The sequence below is a fragment of the Cibotium barometz genome, chromosome 10 (assembly GCF_041138505.1).
Source record: "Cibotium barometz isolate CiBa-2024 chromosome 10, ASM4113850v1, whole genome shotgun sequence".
In the NCBI taxonomy this organism is placed as follows: Eukaryota; Viridiplantae; Streptophyta; class Polypodiopsida; order Cyatheales; family Cibotiaceae; genus Cibotium; species Cibotium barometz.
In genome coordinates, this window is record NC_141055.1 from 60,371,647 (window position 1) to 60,386,147 (window position 14,501).

Genomic DNA, 14,501 nt, shown 5'->3' on the forward strand with positions numbered 1-14,501 from the left:
ATGGACGGGGGGAAGAAGGCTAGTACTCCTTTGCCTCCATATGTGAAACTCAGTGCTATGGACAGCCCATAGTCAGATAGAGACAGGGCTGATATGGCCAAGATTCCGTATGCTTCAGCTTGTGGCAGTCTCATGTATGCCATGGTTGCTACTAGGCCGGACATTGCATTTGCAGTGGGAGTGGTTTCTAGATACATGGCCAACCCTGGCAAGAAGCATTGGGAAGCAGTGAAAGGTGTCATGAGATACCTGAAGGGCACACAGGATTTGTGCATTTGCTTTGGCAAACAGGATGCATTAGTGCATGGTTACACGGATTCGGATTATGCCGGTCATCCAGATAACCGGAAGTCTACTACCGGTTATGTATTTACATTCACAGGAGGTGCTGTGTCATGGATATCCAGGATGCAGAAGTGCATAGCCTTATCTACTACAGAGGCCGAGTATATTGCAGCCACAGAGGCTTGCAAGGAGGCATTATGGCTATCTCGGTTAGTGGTTGATTTGGGTTATACAGGGGATATTCCATTGTTGCATTGTGACAGTCAGAGTGCCATCCAGTTGGCAAAGAACCCTGTCTTTCATGCAAAGACGAAGCATGTGGATGTGAAGTATCACTTCATCAGAGAGGTGATAGAGAACAAGCAAATTCAGCTTGTTAAGATTCATACGGATGACAACCCGGCCGATCTGTTGACGAAGAGTTTGCCTCCGGAGCGGTTTGCTCATTGCAGACACTTGATGGGCATTGGATGAGGCCAGTTTCAGCCTTGATATGGCCTTGTATATTATCATGTACATGCTGATTTTTTCTTTTCCTTTACTTAAGGGCACTTTGCCTTTAAGTGGGAGGTTGTTGGGGTAAAGGCGTTATGCCCACCCTTATAGTGTGTACAAGCCCATAAGTTATAGTACATAGTACACTTAGTACTTTTAATGTACTAAGTGCACTATGTGTACTAGTGCAATATACATGTGTGATAGGGGAGTCACACACTCATGCCTCATGAGTTGACACTTAGAGCCCGCAGGAGACAGAGGACACCTGGCTTTCGGACACCACGCCTATACCAGAGAGAGATGACAGAGATCAGAGCTCAGTTTCACAGAGAGGGTGAGGAGCGACTGGCTCGCTTCAGAGCACACCCAGGCATGTTCTTCAAGGAGCTGTGGACACCCCCTTCACTGATGTATACCATTTTATACCCCCAGTATGGTACAGGATGGAGCTACCTAGGTTGCATATCATGATTGTATACTCCATGCATATAGCTTTGCATTCTCCTAGTAATAGAGCTCCATCCCCTACACATCCAGATTCAGCTTTTTTATTCAGTACTTTTTCATTTTGTTGGGATGACAGAGGATACCCCATACATGTACTCCGATTTGTCTCATAGGCCGAGTTCGGTCTTTTGGAAGACGTTAATAAAATCTTTCTTTCTTTCTTTCTTTCTCTCCCTTGTTTCTCTGTGTATGTCTCCCACACAAGTGAAACCCTAACTGTTTCTCTCCATCAATGAGAGAGCCTCGCCCTCGTACCCCGATTGAGGATCCACACACATGGCACACATATGCAAAGAGCCTCTACCATATCCCTCAGCAGCCGCCCATACCACAGCCACAGGAATCCCGCCCTACCACCTCTACTTTCTTTACCGCCTCGATGGTAGAGAGAGCTATCCGCCGGTTATAGCATGGGAGATCGGCTGACCACACAGGTATACCGAGTGAGCATCTTATTTATGCAGCTGACACACTGGGACCCTTTGTTGCTCACCTCTTTAATAGGGCACTAGTGGAGGGCTTACCAGCTGAGTGGACTATGCACACCATCGTGCCTCTCCACAAAGCGGGAGACATGCTAGACCCCAGCAACTACAGACTATCATGATTGGTCATACATTGGCCAAACTTTATGGCGCAGTGCTCGAGGCAGAGTTGAGCTCATATGCAGAGAAGGAGGGACTGCGAGCACCAAGGCAGGCTGGATTCCGACGAGCTTTCTCCACTATTGACCATATATTCACTCTGAGATGTCTGATTGACCAGGCTAGGGCGCGGGAGAGGAGATTATACTGTTGCTTTGTGGATTTCCGCAAAGCGTTTGACACGGTGCCACGAGAGAGACTCTTCCAGCACCTACAGTCATTGGGGATCCCATCAGAGATGGTTTGGGGCATCTATGCTTTATATGAGCAGGTCTTCGGGCGCATACGATGCCTCGGGGGGCTATCTGATGTTATTGCTAGCACCATAGGTGTGAAGCAAGGATGCCCACTCTCTCCTACACTATTTGGGCTATACATCGATGAGGTGGCTGACTTCATTGGTCACGATGGTGGGGACAGGGTAGACATCTCAGGTACCATAGTCCACATTATGCTATATGCAGATGATATTATTCTGGTCTCTGAGTCGCAGATGGGACTACAGCACCATCTCCATGCACTCCATGACTTCTGCACATAGAGGGGGCATACAGTGAACCTTGGGAAAACCAAGGCCATGATTTTCCACACCTCGGGGCCGGTTCGACGACGACAGGCCATCTTCACACTAGCAAGAGGACAGGTAGAGGTGGTAGACTCGTGTGTGTACCTGGGGATTACATTTACGACTCCGCCAGGAAGATTTACTATGGCACAGGCAGCCAGAGATAGACTCACACGAGGGTATGCAGCTTTGGCCATGCTAGAGAGACAATGTCACTGGGCACACTTCCAGGAGCCCCGCACGAAGGGGTGGTTGTTTGACACACTAGTCACCCCTGCTTTGATGTATGCTGCAGCAGTATGGGCACCTGGGCTCGCCACCTCCACATGGTCTCAGATAGAGAGGCCTCAGATTCTCATGCTCTCACGGATGATCCGCAACAAACCCTCCGTCCCACATGACATTGTCCGGACGGAGTTTGCGGCACCTCCTATGCTAGTAGAGGCCCTCTTCCAGACGATCTGCTTCATACAGAGGATCAGAGATATGCCATTAGATCGACTCTCACATAGAGCTTTTGAGGCGTCCAGGCAGCTCGCAGAGTGTGGAGATAGGAGATCATGGTATTCAAAGATGATATAGTGGCTCACTCAGCATGGTCTTGACATAGATCACCTGCCACCTTTCCAGTATGATATACATGAACCACACATCCAGCTCTCTCACAGTGAGAGGAAGAGAGTCCTTTGGTAGGATTTATGGCAGCGATACACTCAAGAGACTTGGACTACACCCAGTCAGCCTCTACCGTCGAAGATGCAATACTACAGAGATCAGTTTATGTGTATCTCAGCGGATGGATTCATACAGAGACCTGGATACATGGATGTGTACATGCCTCACAGTGTCCGAGTGGTGATTGGCCAGCTCAGAGTGTCATCACACCAGCTTGAGATTGAGGCAGATAGGGCAGCATGGATCCCCAGAGTAGAGAGGATATGCAGACTGTGCCAGGAGGAGGTTGAGAGTGAGGAACATTATGTATGCAGATGCAGAGCATATAGTGTCATTAGAGAGAGATACACCACCATCTTTAGTGGACATCCCTCACTCCGCCAGATCATGGAGTCCGCAGACCAGCACAGATTTGGCCAGTTCTTGCTAGAGACACAGCGCCACAGACATACCACAGGGAGAGGTGGGCGACAGCTCCTGCTCCAGCTCACTGATTTCTTCTAGAGATCTATCCCAGTGCCTATCCTGACACAGGAGGGGGTTACACTTCAGTGCGCTGCGGACCTCCGAGCCAGACGGAGACCGAGAGCACCAGGCCACTAGACTCCTAGACTACATGAGAGGGAGATCACAGAGATACGGGCTCGACATCAGCACCATATCCAGGAGCAGCTAGCTCACTTACACTCACACCCGGAGATCATGCTCCGAGGTATTTTTGCCTCGCCATCGCCTATGTATCACATATTACACCCCCATTATGGTACTGGTTGGAGCTAGACAGATTTGCATTGCATTCTTGTATACCCTGCGCATATAGGGTGCATACTGAGCCTCTAGCACTAGTGCTCCATCCATCACACCCCCCCACTAGCTCAGTACTTTCATAGTTTATATCATGTTCATTTTGTCCTTTTTTTTTCTGGACATCCAGAAGACATTGACAGTTGTACATTGATTTGTCTCATAGGTCGAGTTCGGCCTCTAGTAGACGTTAATGCAGCTTTCTTTCTCTGCTCTTATATGCTGATGATATTGTGCTTATAGCAGACTCACCAGAGGGTATGCAGAGGCACTTGGATACTTTACATGCTTATGCAAAGGACAGTGGGCTCTCAGTTAACCTTGGCAAGACCAAGGTTATGGTGTTTAACACTACAGCTCAGTGGGTTTGGAGATCAGCGCCTATTTTCACATATGGGCAGGAGACAGTGGAGTATGTTGACTCATACACATATCTTGGAGTGGTGTTCATTGGGCCCACATTTTCCAAGAAATAGGGAGTCCTTAGTGAGATCCAGATCAGCTGTACTTGCTCGAGGACTAGCACAGAGAGCTCTCACTGACTTCTTCCATACTAGCACTCTGAGGAGCTTGGCCGAGAGGTGTGACACTTGACAGAGCCATTGAGTTATGCAGAGCTCGACGCCCCAGACCCCATGGTCCTTGCCCACGGGCACGTCACCACAGGAGGATCCGGGCCATCATCGCAGGACCTTCTCGCGCCAGCTCAATTTTACCACCTTGAGCACCATGTCATAGCAGCCCATGAGGGATGCATTAGGGTGATATGAGAGCTCTTTGCTCATGTACCTAGATGAGATTTTATAGTTCTAGATTTTTGTTATCTTTTTGTATTACTAATTGTACCCAGGATGATGTACCTCATGGATATGATGTAACCTTTTGGTCTCATAGGTTATTTTGGACTTTTGAAGACGTTAATACAACTTTCTTTCTTCTTTCTTTCTCTCTGGGTCGGATTTAACATTAGGGTTAAGCTGAAGGAGTGTTACATCCCAATGGTTGCCTTCAATAGTGCTAAGGATTCGGCCACTAGTTGCAGTCCATTTATGTTGATGTATGGTTACTAGCCTAGATCTCCGGTAGCTATATTGGGACTTAAGGGCTTAGGGTATTAGGATTGACGCGGCTAGGGTATTAGGATTGGTGCGGCTAGAGATTTTTTAGCGGATATGCATGAGATGCTAGTTTATCTGAATTGCTTAGGATGGAGTACGGTTTTATGCTGATAGAAAGTGTTCGCTGAGGGAGTTATCCGAGGGAATGTTGGTATATCTAAGGATGCCCAAGAATTCGGAGATGTTGCGGATGGGGAGGGTGTCCCCTAGGTCTTGTGGACCTTACAAGATCCTGAAAAGGGTTGCTGAGGTGGCTTACAAGCTAGAATCACTTCCTAATGTAAAAATTCATCTAGTTTTTCATGTTAGTAGACTCAAGGGGAAACTGGGGGCTCAGGATAACATTGTTACGCCCGAGGAGTTGGTAGAGATTGAGGACTTGTCCTTTGTTCCACGAGCCGGAGCTTTACTGGATTTCAGGGAGAGGAAGCTTAGAAATAAGTTGATATGTGAGTAAGATCACCTCGAAAAATAGGGTGGTAGAGGACCTAACTTGGGAGACAGTTGTGAGTCTAGAGTTGAGGCTCGTTAACTTTGTTTCCTAGAGAGGAAAGGTCTTAGGAGAGGAAGTATGTTATGTAGCTAACACTAATCCTTGAGATTAGGTCCTAATTTGGCAGGGCTAGGGAGCCTTGAGATTAGGGGGAAGGCTGTAGGCACCTAGGTTACAGGTGGCTAGGGTTCATTATTATTGATAATTCATCGTTACTGGCTATTTGTGACTGGTCGGTTATTTGTAGCAGCAATAGTCACTATATAAGTGAGTTATGAATTATTGTGTTCTTAAGTTGGTTCACTTGATTGTTGGTCTATGCCTTTACGAGAGTAGTCTTACTCCTGTCATGGACACGGCAATTCACAGGAAGTCTTGTTGAGAGTCCCTTTAGGACATGCTTTGGTGTTATGGGATGCCAGGGCTGATTGCCCTGGCCGGAGTGGAACCTTATTCCCAAACTCCGGGGAGATATGGGAGGTGAGTTTGCCTGCACCCTTCTATGTTGTTCTAACCTTGTGTGTCTAGCTTGTGTAGTATTAGATGATCCTTCGGGAGGGGTCTTACAAAACTGCTTTCTCTCGGAATTGTTTGGAACTCTTCCAACTGGAATACCACAAAAAGCACATAGCCTTGTTGCCCAAACTTGTAGATGTACGATCAATCTAAATAGCCGCTTTTCGCGCGACATAATCTTTTGTGTGTGGACCAAACACTTGTACCTCTGCACCAGCCCTGGAAGTTGACGATCAGCCTGGGAGAGGGGTTGGAAGTAGTCGATCAGCTCTCAGATGAAGGCGCCTATCTCAAGTATATCAAATCAGTCCTCAAACCACCTTTTTGTAGTAGTCTAACTTTGCTTTTGTTGATTCTTCTCGTTTTAAAACAGGTGATAATTTTTAATAATCTGCTTTTCTTCCATTAGGCTCCTAGCAAAAGGGTGTCCACATGAATAACAGTTGTCCCCGGTCCAAAAGCATACCTTGTGGACGGGTGTGTGAAACCTTTTTAGCGTCCATAACAGAACCTCATGAACTAGGTCCATGGGCCAAGCTTGAGTTCTGAAAATAACCTATGAGCCTAGCACAAGGTCCCATAGATCCTGCCATGATGTGGATCTGCATGCCAAGCATGTCTCTGAATAAGCATGATAATCAGGTCCAAAATACTCAGAGAAATTAGGGATTTGTGACACCTAAGGCTTGCTTTTTGTTTGCTAGTTAAAGCCCAATTATTCTTCTGAATGATTAAATGCTGCCTCAAAGAATGATGTTTATTTAGTTGTCAAAATAGTATTAAGCTATTTTACATGGATGAGTTGGTAAGTTACATGCAGATCAAAGTGAAAGGTTTTTATGCCAGTCATTTTGGTTCTGGATTAAAACCAGTCTTGGTTTGTTTATGTGACTGACTGCTCAAAGTGAGTGAACGATTCTTTTTTTAAAACAAGTTTCGAGTCCACAGGTTTTGTAAGGAGTTTCACCATGCGTGCTAATGAGTGATGGTTGTTATTTGAAAGATTTAATTTGCAAATACTATTGTCTTTTTTGTGCAAAAAAATGGTAATGTGGATACTTTCCAGCAATCTCCTCTAGGTGCAGAACACACACAACTTAACTTGATTGTAATTACACCAAGAGCATATCTTTGTTATTTTTTTCTTACCAATGGTCTTTGTGTGTGCTTACAGGATTTACAAGGGAGCAAGGAGGCATGTCAGAAGATGCTCTCCGAAGAGCGTTTCAAGCCACTGAAGAGGGATTTCTAAATTTTGTGAGGCAGTCAAGACCAGACCTAGTTACGGTTGGAGCTTGTTGCCTAGTTGGGGTCATTTGGAGGCATGCACTGTATATTGCCAATCTTGGAGATTCGAGGGCTGTTCTTGGGAGTCTTCCCAGAGCCAACGATAACATTGTTGCAACACAGTTGACAACAGAGCACAATGCAAGCGTTGAGGAAGTGCGCCAGGAGCTCAAGGCTATGCATCCAGATGATGCACAAATTGTAGTCATGAAGCATGGTGTATGGCGGGTAAAGGGTATTATTCAGGTGGGTCGTTATGCTTGATGTTCATCATTAGAGTCGATGCTTCTAATAAAATATTTGTTTCTCCCCACTAATTTAAAGTTTGTGAATATAGGCTTGAACCTTTCTCACTTGCCCTTGTTTTACTGCTTGTTTGTTGAATTTTTGATATATGGGGGTTAAGTATGGAGTCTTTGTTAGGGTAGGGGTCTAGACTGTTTTTGGTTTTTATTTTGGATCATAAAAAAACATCTATTGAAACTTTCCTTTAAAGTAAAAACGGTACCTGTTTTGAGTGTAGAAGGACCATTTTCTCTATGCATCTGAATCACTAATCCTGATTACAAAAATCTCCAGTACTTGGCTTGAACATTCCTCGGAGTTCTTAACTATTTTGGACACAACCACAGACCAAGCTTTATCAATAAAATATAGATATCTAGCTCGTTTATTGTGGAGGCGAATGAGGTCTTAAAACGAAATGATAAAATAGATATCTAGCTAGTTTATTATGGAGGAGAGTGAGTTCTTAAAAAGAAACAATAAATCGAGGAATTAGCAATGCCACAAAAGTTGGATGCCTTTCCCCCCCCCCCCCCCCCCCCCCCTCGAGTAGATGTTTGTGTTGGTACCTGCCTAGAGATGGTTTGGTCTTCCTGCCTAAAGGTGTTACAAGTTTTGGGCTGCAAAGCATCCACAATACTGACAGGGCCTTGCGGGGATTTGAACTCGGGACCTCCCCTCTCCAAGTCACAAGCGCACATTGCTAGGCTATGTGCCCGTGGCAAAAATTGGATACTTTAACACAAAGTTAGATCAAATTAAGTGACATAGAGATATCGTGATGGAGAAGCATGGTGAGCAAGGATGCAAATTACGTGCTTATTGTGTCCACTATGCTACAAGTCCCAAAATCTTGGCAGGATAAGTAGGTTGATTAGTGCGCTACTCCTTTTTATTATACATGCACATATAGTACATGCGTACATGCTTACATACAGACACTAGATTGAAGTTATCTAGATGGATACATTCAACCACTCCTTTATCAAAAGCAAAGCCGCAAGACGTAGAGACTGGCAGAATTTACTAGAGAAGGGAAATGCTACATCTCTATATTAATCAAGATGAAGCATGAAATTATTATTCCAATGATGTTGAATTTAAGATGAGGGCAATGTCATTGGTGTATAGCAATATGGGCACCACTGTTTGGGTCCTCTATAAGCTGTCCACAAAGAACACAATCTCATCAATATATAGCCCAAATAGTGTCAGTGAGAGTGGACAGCCTTGCTTAACCCCAATAGTGCTACGTATCTTTCTTGAGAGATCGTCAAGTGCGCACTCTATTACCGCATATAGAGACATCAAAGCCCACATTGTATCATGTGGTAACTTGTAGCTGTCACCATTTGGTCCATCTCTATTTCTGGAGCCACTTCTATGGGACTGTCACTCCATAGAGCGGCCATAATTGTGCCATGTTCACATGGGGCCAAGCCAGTGTCCCATGTGAAAGTCACATGGCCAGTCTCTTGGTGTCACATGGACGGGAGCCAGATTAGTGCCACCCGTGTGTGACCAGTGCTGCGTCACATGGACGGGAACTGGTTTTGTGCCACCTGTGTGTGACTTGCTTCGTTCTGTATGGACGGGAGCCTGTTGGTGCCACCCGTTTATGGCCAGGATGGCGTCTTACCTATGGGATTGTCACTCCATAGGAAGACCAGGACATTTTTATATTTTAGTTTAGCATGACTTCAGAAGAATAGCAAGATGATATTGAAAATTCCTTGGATTCTTTATCTCAACAGGATGAGTTACCAATGATGAAGACACAGAGACTACCAAGAGGATAATGTTTTCAACATTGCAGAGAATTTCATACATTCTTCTAACAACTTGGATGGAACACTACAATAGATAGTATTCAAGTATCATTGAGAGAATTAATGGTTGAGCCCTAAGATTCTTCTACATCGCAACATAGCCAAGTTAACTTCAAGCCCAACGTTTGGAAGCAGATAAAGAAGAAGACATTAAAGAATAATGCTACAACTTGGGATTTAGCATTTAAAGCACGACACCAAGACAATAGATGTTTTTTTTTCAATATTTCTTAGTGCGAGCTTCACCACAAGCATAAATGGCCTAATGATGAAGATCTTCAGTAACATCAAAAGTCTCTTATTTAGCTGGAGTCTTATTTTAAGTGGGAGGGAATGTCACGATTGTGACTTTATCTCTCTAACTACTCTTGATTAGTCTTCAATCATTGAAAGGACACCAGTGAAGGGTCACACCATGTCACATAGGTCATCACTAAAGGACACAACTCTTCAAAGAGACACATTTATTGATCAAAAGACACATCTCTACGTCCAAAGGGCATATTCATTTAAGAGTCACATCCTTTCGTCAGGGATCCACCTCTTCATTTGTACTTATTCAGGTCCTATTTAACAAGGCCTTGTGTCTCAATGCAACAACACACAACTTTGCGCTCTTTGCCTAATATTTACTCAAATATTTAAGTATTAATCTCTTTAATTATATTTAAGTATATTTAATTAAGCTGAAAGCTTAACAAAGAGCATGGGACAACACTTGCTCGCTTGCTGTAACTGTTGCTTCATGATTCAAAGAAATACCCAATTTTCGTCCTTGTAGTTGACGTCTCGTTTGGTCTTGTTGGTGTGCCTGGTATATGCTTCCTGTGCTTTGGTTAGGTGTTCCTTTATGGACTCAATAATTTCCAAAAACGTTTGTGGTTTTGTTGGCCTCCAATGATGGCGACACCATCTTCGTAAGAAACGATGACCAAATGCTGTCTCATATGGAGTCATGCCAATGTTAGATGAATTAGTGTCATTTTGGATTCCTGGCACCAAAGGAAGATACAATTCCCATTTTGACTGCTTGTCATGGCTATACAATTTGAGAACATCAAAGGCTAGCTGATTGTATATTTGTGTCTGACCATTTGTTTGGGGATGATGTCACCAATTGGCCGACCATTTGGTCCATTCCTAGTTTTTGCGTCTCGTTCACTTGAGGCCAGGCCGGTGTCTCATGTGAAGAGGCCAGTATTTTGCTGACATGGACGGGAGCCAGACTGGTGCCACCCGTGTGTTAGCAGGATGGTGTCGTATGGACGGGAGCCAGATCAGTGCCACCCGTGTATGACCTGGACTGTGTTCGATCCATGGGACTGTCACGCCATGGAAGAGCCAGTATTCGTGCCGTGTTTTACCTATGGGACTGTCACACCTAGGGAAACTCGTGCCTGGAACTGTGTCTTACCTATGGGACTGTCACTCCATAGGAAGACCAGGTTTTTATGTTTTATGTCGTGCCAGTTTTGTGCCGACAGATATTTTGTACATGTTCCATGAATGGGAGATATGTCCATGTTACTATTTGCACATGCACACATGATTTGCATGCTTGAAACTGTTTTCGTATGACATGTATTCGTGTGTTTGCCTGCTTGACGTGTTACTTACTGAGCAGGGACGCCTGCCAGTGAGTCGTGAAGTTTGCCCTGTATTCTGACGAGTTTCAGTGCATGTGAACAGGTGGTAAGTATATGGTACATGTTGTTTTAATGTTTTATATTCTAACCCTTTGATTTATAAGGTTAGGGGTTCACACTTATTTAAAAGTGGGCACCCCCTTTGGGCACCCACTTTGGGGCCAAGGTGGGGAGCCCCACTTTTAAGTGAGTGTGGGGGTGGGCATGGTCACCTACCCCCACTAATCCCCCACATGCATGCGTGGAAATCTTGAGTTGTATCTTAACTTTAATTTTATTAAAAGAGACTCCCTTCTTCAAGCGTGGAGGCATCGCATCTTCTTGGCGTTGATTTTTCATCACCCATCGCTTCCTTCTTACGTAAACAACCGGCGACCAGCGCTTCGGCTTCTCACAAGCTGCGCATACCACCATCAGCAAGGCTGCGTTTCTGCATACAGCCAGCAGGCCGTGTCCATCAGCAGCAACAGGCGGCCTTTCTCTTGAGGCTGCAACCACCCCTGTAGGCGGCTGCCTTCTCTTTCCACCTATACAGGTGACTCCTCCAACGGGCTGTACCCTCTGCTGCCGGCTGCGCTTGCCCCTCTACAGGCTGGCTGCAACTACCCCCCACAGGCGGCAGCATACTTGAAGGCTGGCGCTGCTTTTCTCCTCTGCACTCAGACGTGGGTTCCACCTCCACAAGGACTGTTGTGGCTGCTCTCACAGGCGGCTACTGACAGGCTGCCATTTTCTCTACCTTCAGGACATTGTCCACCACCAGAGGCTATATCTTTCTACAGGCCACTACTCCCCTCGACGTGCTGTTGCTTCTTGGTGTTCGTCACTAGGAACTGCACACATGGGTATTGGTTTCCTATCAACCATCTACAAGTAAGTGATTTTCAGATTTGAGTAAAGCATTTAATGTTTAAATCTGATAAGGGATTCATCCCTCTACGGCCACACCCGTTCGGTGCCGGGTTGTCCAAGCTGTATTGGCGAACCTCGGTCCAAAGGTGCTGAGATCGGGAGAGCCAGGCGTTAGTACGAGAGCGCCTGTTTGTGCGTGGTCTCGGAACACCAGTGAGGCGCTCTCCGCGGAGTCCAGTGAAAGCACAGGACCGTAGCGATTGGGCCACACTAGTGGTCGTTCTGCTTCGAGTTTCTACATCGAAATCCGAGCCTACTTGTTTGGTACTGTTTTCATATGTACATGGACATTATCTGGTTCTCAGAACCCATGGAGCATTGTATTCATTAAATACTCCCAATAAATATATCATATATTGAGGGGGGGGTCGGCCCGTTCCGGCCCCAGTGCTGGTGTCCATCTTTCCATTTCTGTTCATTTAAATTCAAGTTGTTTTAAAGTTGTCCATTTTAAACTTGTGGTTTTAAAGTTGTGCTATTAAGCGTGTGGGTGTCCAACGGAGTCCTTCCCACTTGACGGGATCGGTTTCATTGGTATCAGAGCACGGTTGTTTCCCTCTTCCTAGTGGGGAAACGAACCTGTGTACTGGACATCCCGCTTTTAGCAAACTTTGAACACAATGGACAGCCAAGGCAACCCTTTGGAAGTACCAAATTCGAGGGGTCCATCTAGTGCTTCTCGTGGGTCTGATGCCCTGCGTGGTAGGCACAAGCCCCTTGAAAGGGTTATGGATAGTGAATCCAAGGGTCAACTGTCTCCAGGAAAGACAGTTATGCTTGAACAAGAGCCTGAAGCTATGAGGGCTGAAATGGAACATATGAGAAAACTTTTGCAGGCTCAAGAGCAAGAATTGAAGTTTTTGCATGAAGATCCTCATCTACAAAGTGCTATTGAAGCCAGGAAGGCTGATGCTATGGTTGATGTAACCTTTGAATCAATGGCTCGTGAAGTGGGCAAGAAACCAAGGGAGTTGGCACTTGCCTATCTCCTTCGCAAAGGTGATATCAAAGAGGGGGATGACGGAGAGCTGATTTTCAGAAATCCACCTCGTTTGAAGCATGGAGATCCCGCATCCCAGAGGCTGAAATCTTTTATGCAAAAGGAAGAGGTGACTGTCACCTCTCGTCATGCATCCTCTCCCCAAGGCACTAAGCCTGACAGATTTATGTATGCCAGTGCTCATGGAGGGCACGAAAGTCACATGCATGCAAGATATGTATCTCATGGTGACAGGTCTGCTTCCAGAAAAATTTTGCCTTCTGAGTTGTCTCATGGAGAGACACTGCCATATGCAGGTAAGTCACATGCATCTGAGCTTCGAGTTCGTGGAGCACATGCCACCGTGCCCCATGAAGCTTCTATGATGGCCCATGGAGCCCATGCAGACAGGGCTACCCCGTTGGATAAGGGGAAAAGAAAAAGAGAGGACCATGAGCCTCATGCCAAGAAGCTCAAGGAATTCAAAGCAGGTGATAAATCTGTCAAATTTGATGTCTTTCATGGTGAACATGATGCTTCTAAGGTGTTAGCGTTTGTGGCACAGTTCGACATTGCTTTTAGCGATGAGGACTTTACAGAAAAGTCGAAGGTGCGCCATGCTAGCATGTTTCTGAAAGGCACTGCTGCCCATTGGTGGATCACCGAAAAGATCACCAAGGATCCCATCTCTACTTGGAAGGAATTCAAAGATAGATTTTATGCTCAGTTCTTGCCACCCAATGCAGAGCAAACTCTCACTCAAAAGTGGGACAGGCTGGAACAAAAAGATAATGAGAGTGTGCAACAGTATGTGAACAAATTTTGGAAAGTGTTGCTGGAAGTGACTCCCTTCATGCTAATCTCTGAGGAGGAAAGAAAGAGGAAGTTTCGTTCTGGATTGCAACCTGCTTATAGATCGGGTATTGAATTGCACCCAAAACATACGTTGCAACAACTCACAGCTTCTGCCCTTGCTACAGAGCAATTGGTGCTCAAGATCAAGCAGGATCAAGGAGGTTCCAAGGCGAAGGACAAGGCTGCCCCAAATCAGCAAAAGGGCGGACAGCCATCTAAAAAGAACTTCCGGGAGCCATCTAAAGAACAGGGCCCAAGGAAGAACAAATTCGGCTTAACCCCGGAGCAAAGAGAGCAATATGCTAAGGATGGAAAATGCTTTTCTTGTGGTAGCAAAGACCACATGTTTCGGCAATGCCCAGATCGCAAACCAAAGCACGAGGACAAGCACACCAAAGCAAATGTTCATGCAGTTCCTGATGTGCAAGGTAATACAGGTCATGATGCTAAAGAGAGAATGGTTTGCAAGGCTTGGGGGCAAATCAAGGATCAGCCCGCACTCTTTATGTTTGATGACTGTGCAACTGACAATTTCATCTCTATGCAAATGGCAGCTGCATTGGGTATTGAGATTGAAAACATGGGACCTCAGATTGAAGCCGA

The 14,501-nt window shown here is 45.6% G+C and overlaps 1 protein-coding gene across 1 annotated transcript in view; it reads left to right on the forward strand.

The window, feature by feature from the left end:
* The window catches only part of LOC147635124 (putative protein phosphatase 2C 43), a 55,503-nt gene that overhangs the window by 14,160 nt on the left and 26,842 nt on the right, over positions 1–14,501 (forward strand). The window contains exon 2 of the mRNA XM_086804418.1: positions 7,280–7,638. Coding sequence (XP_086660544.1) covers positions 7,280–7,638 — 359 coding nt within the window. The remainder of the gene's footprint in view (positions 1–7,279; positions 7,639–14,501) is intronic.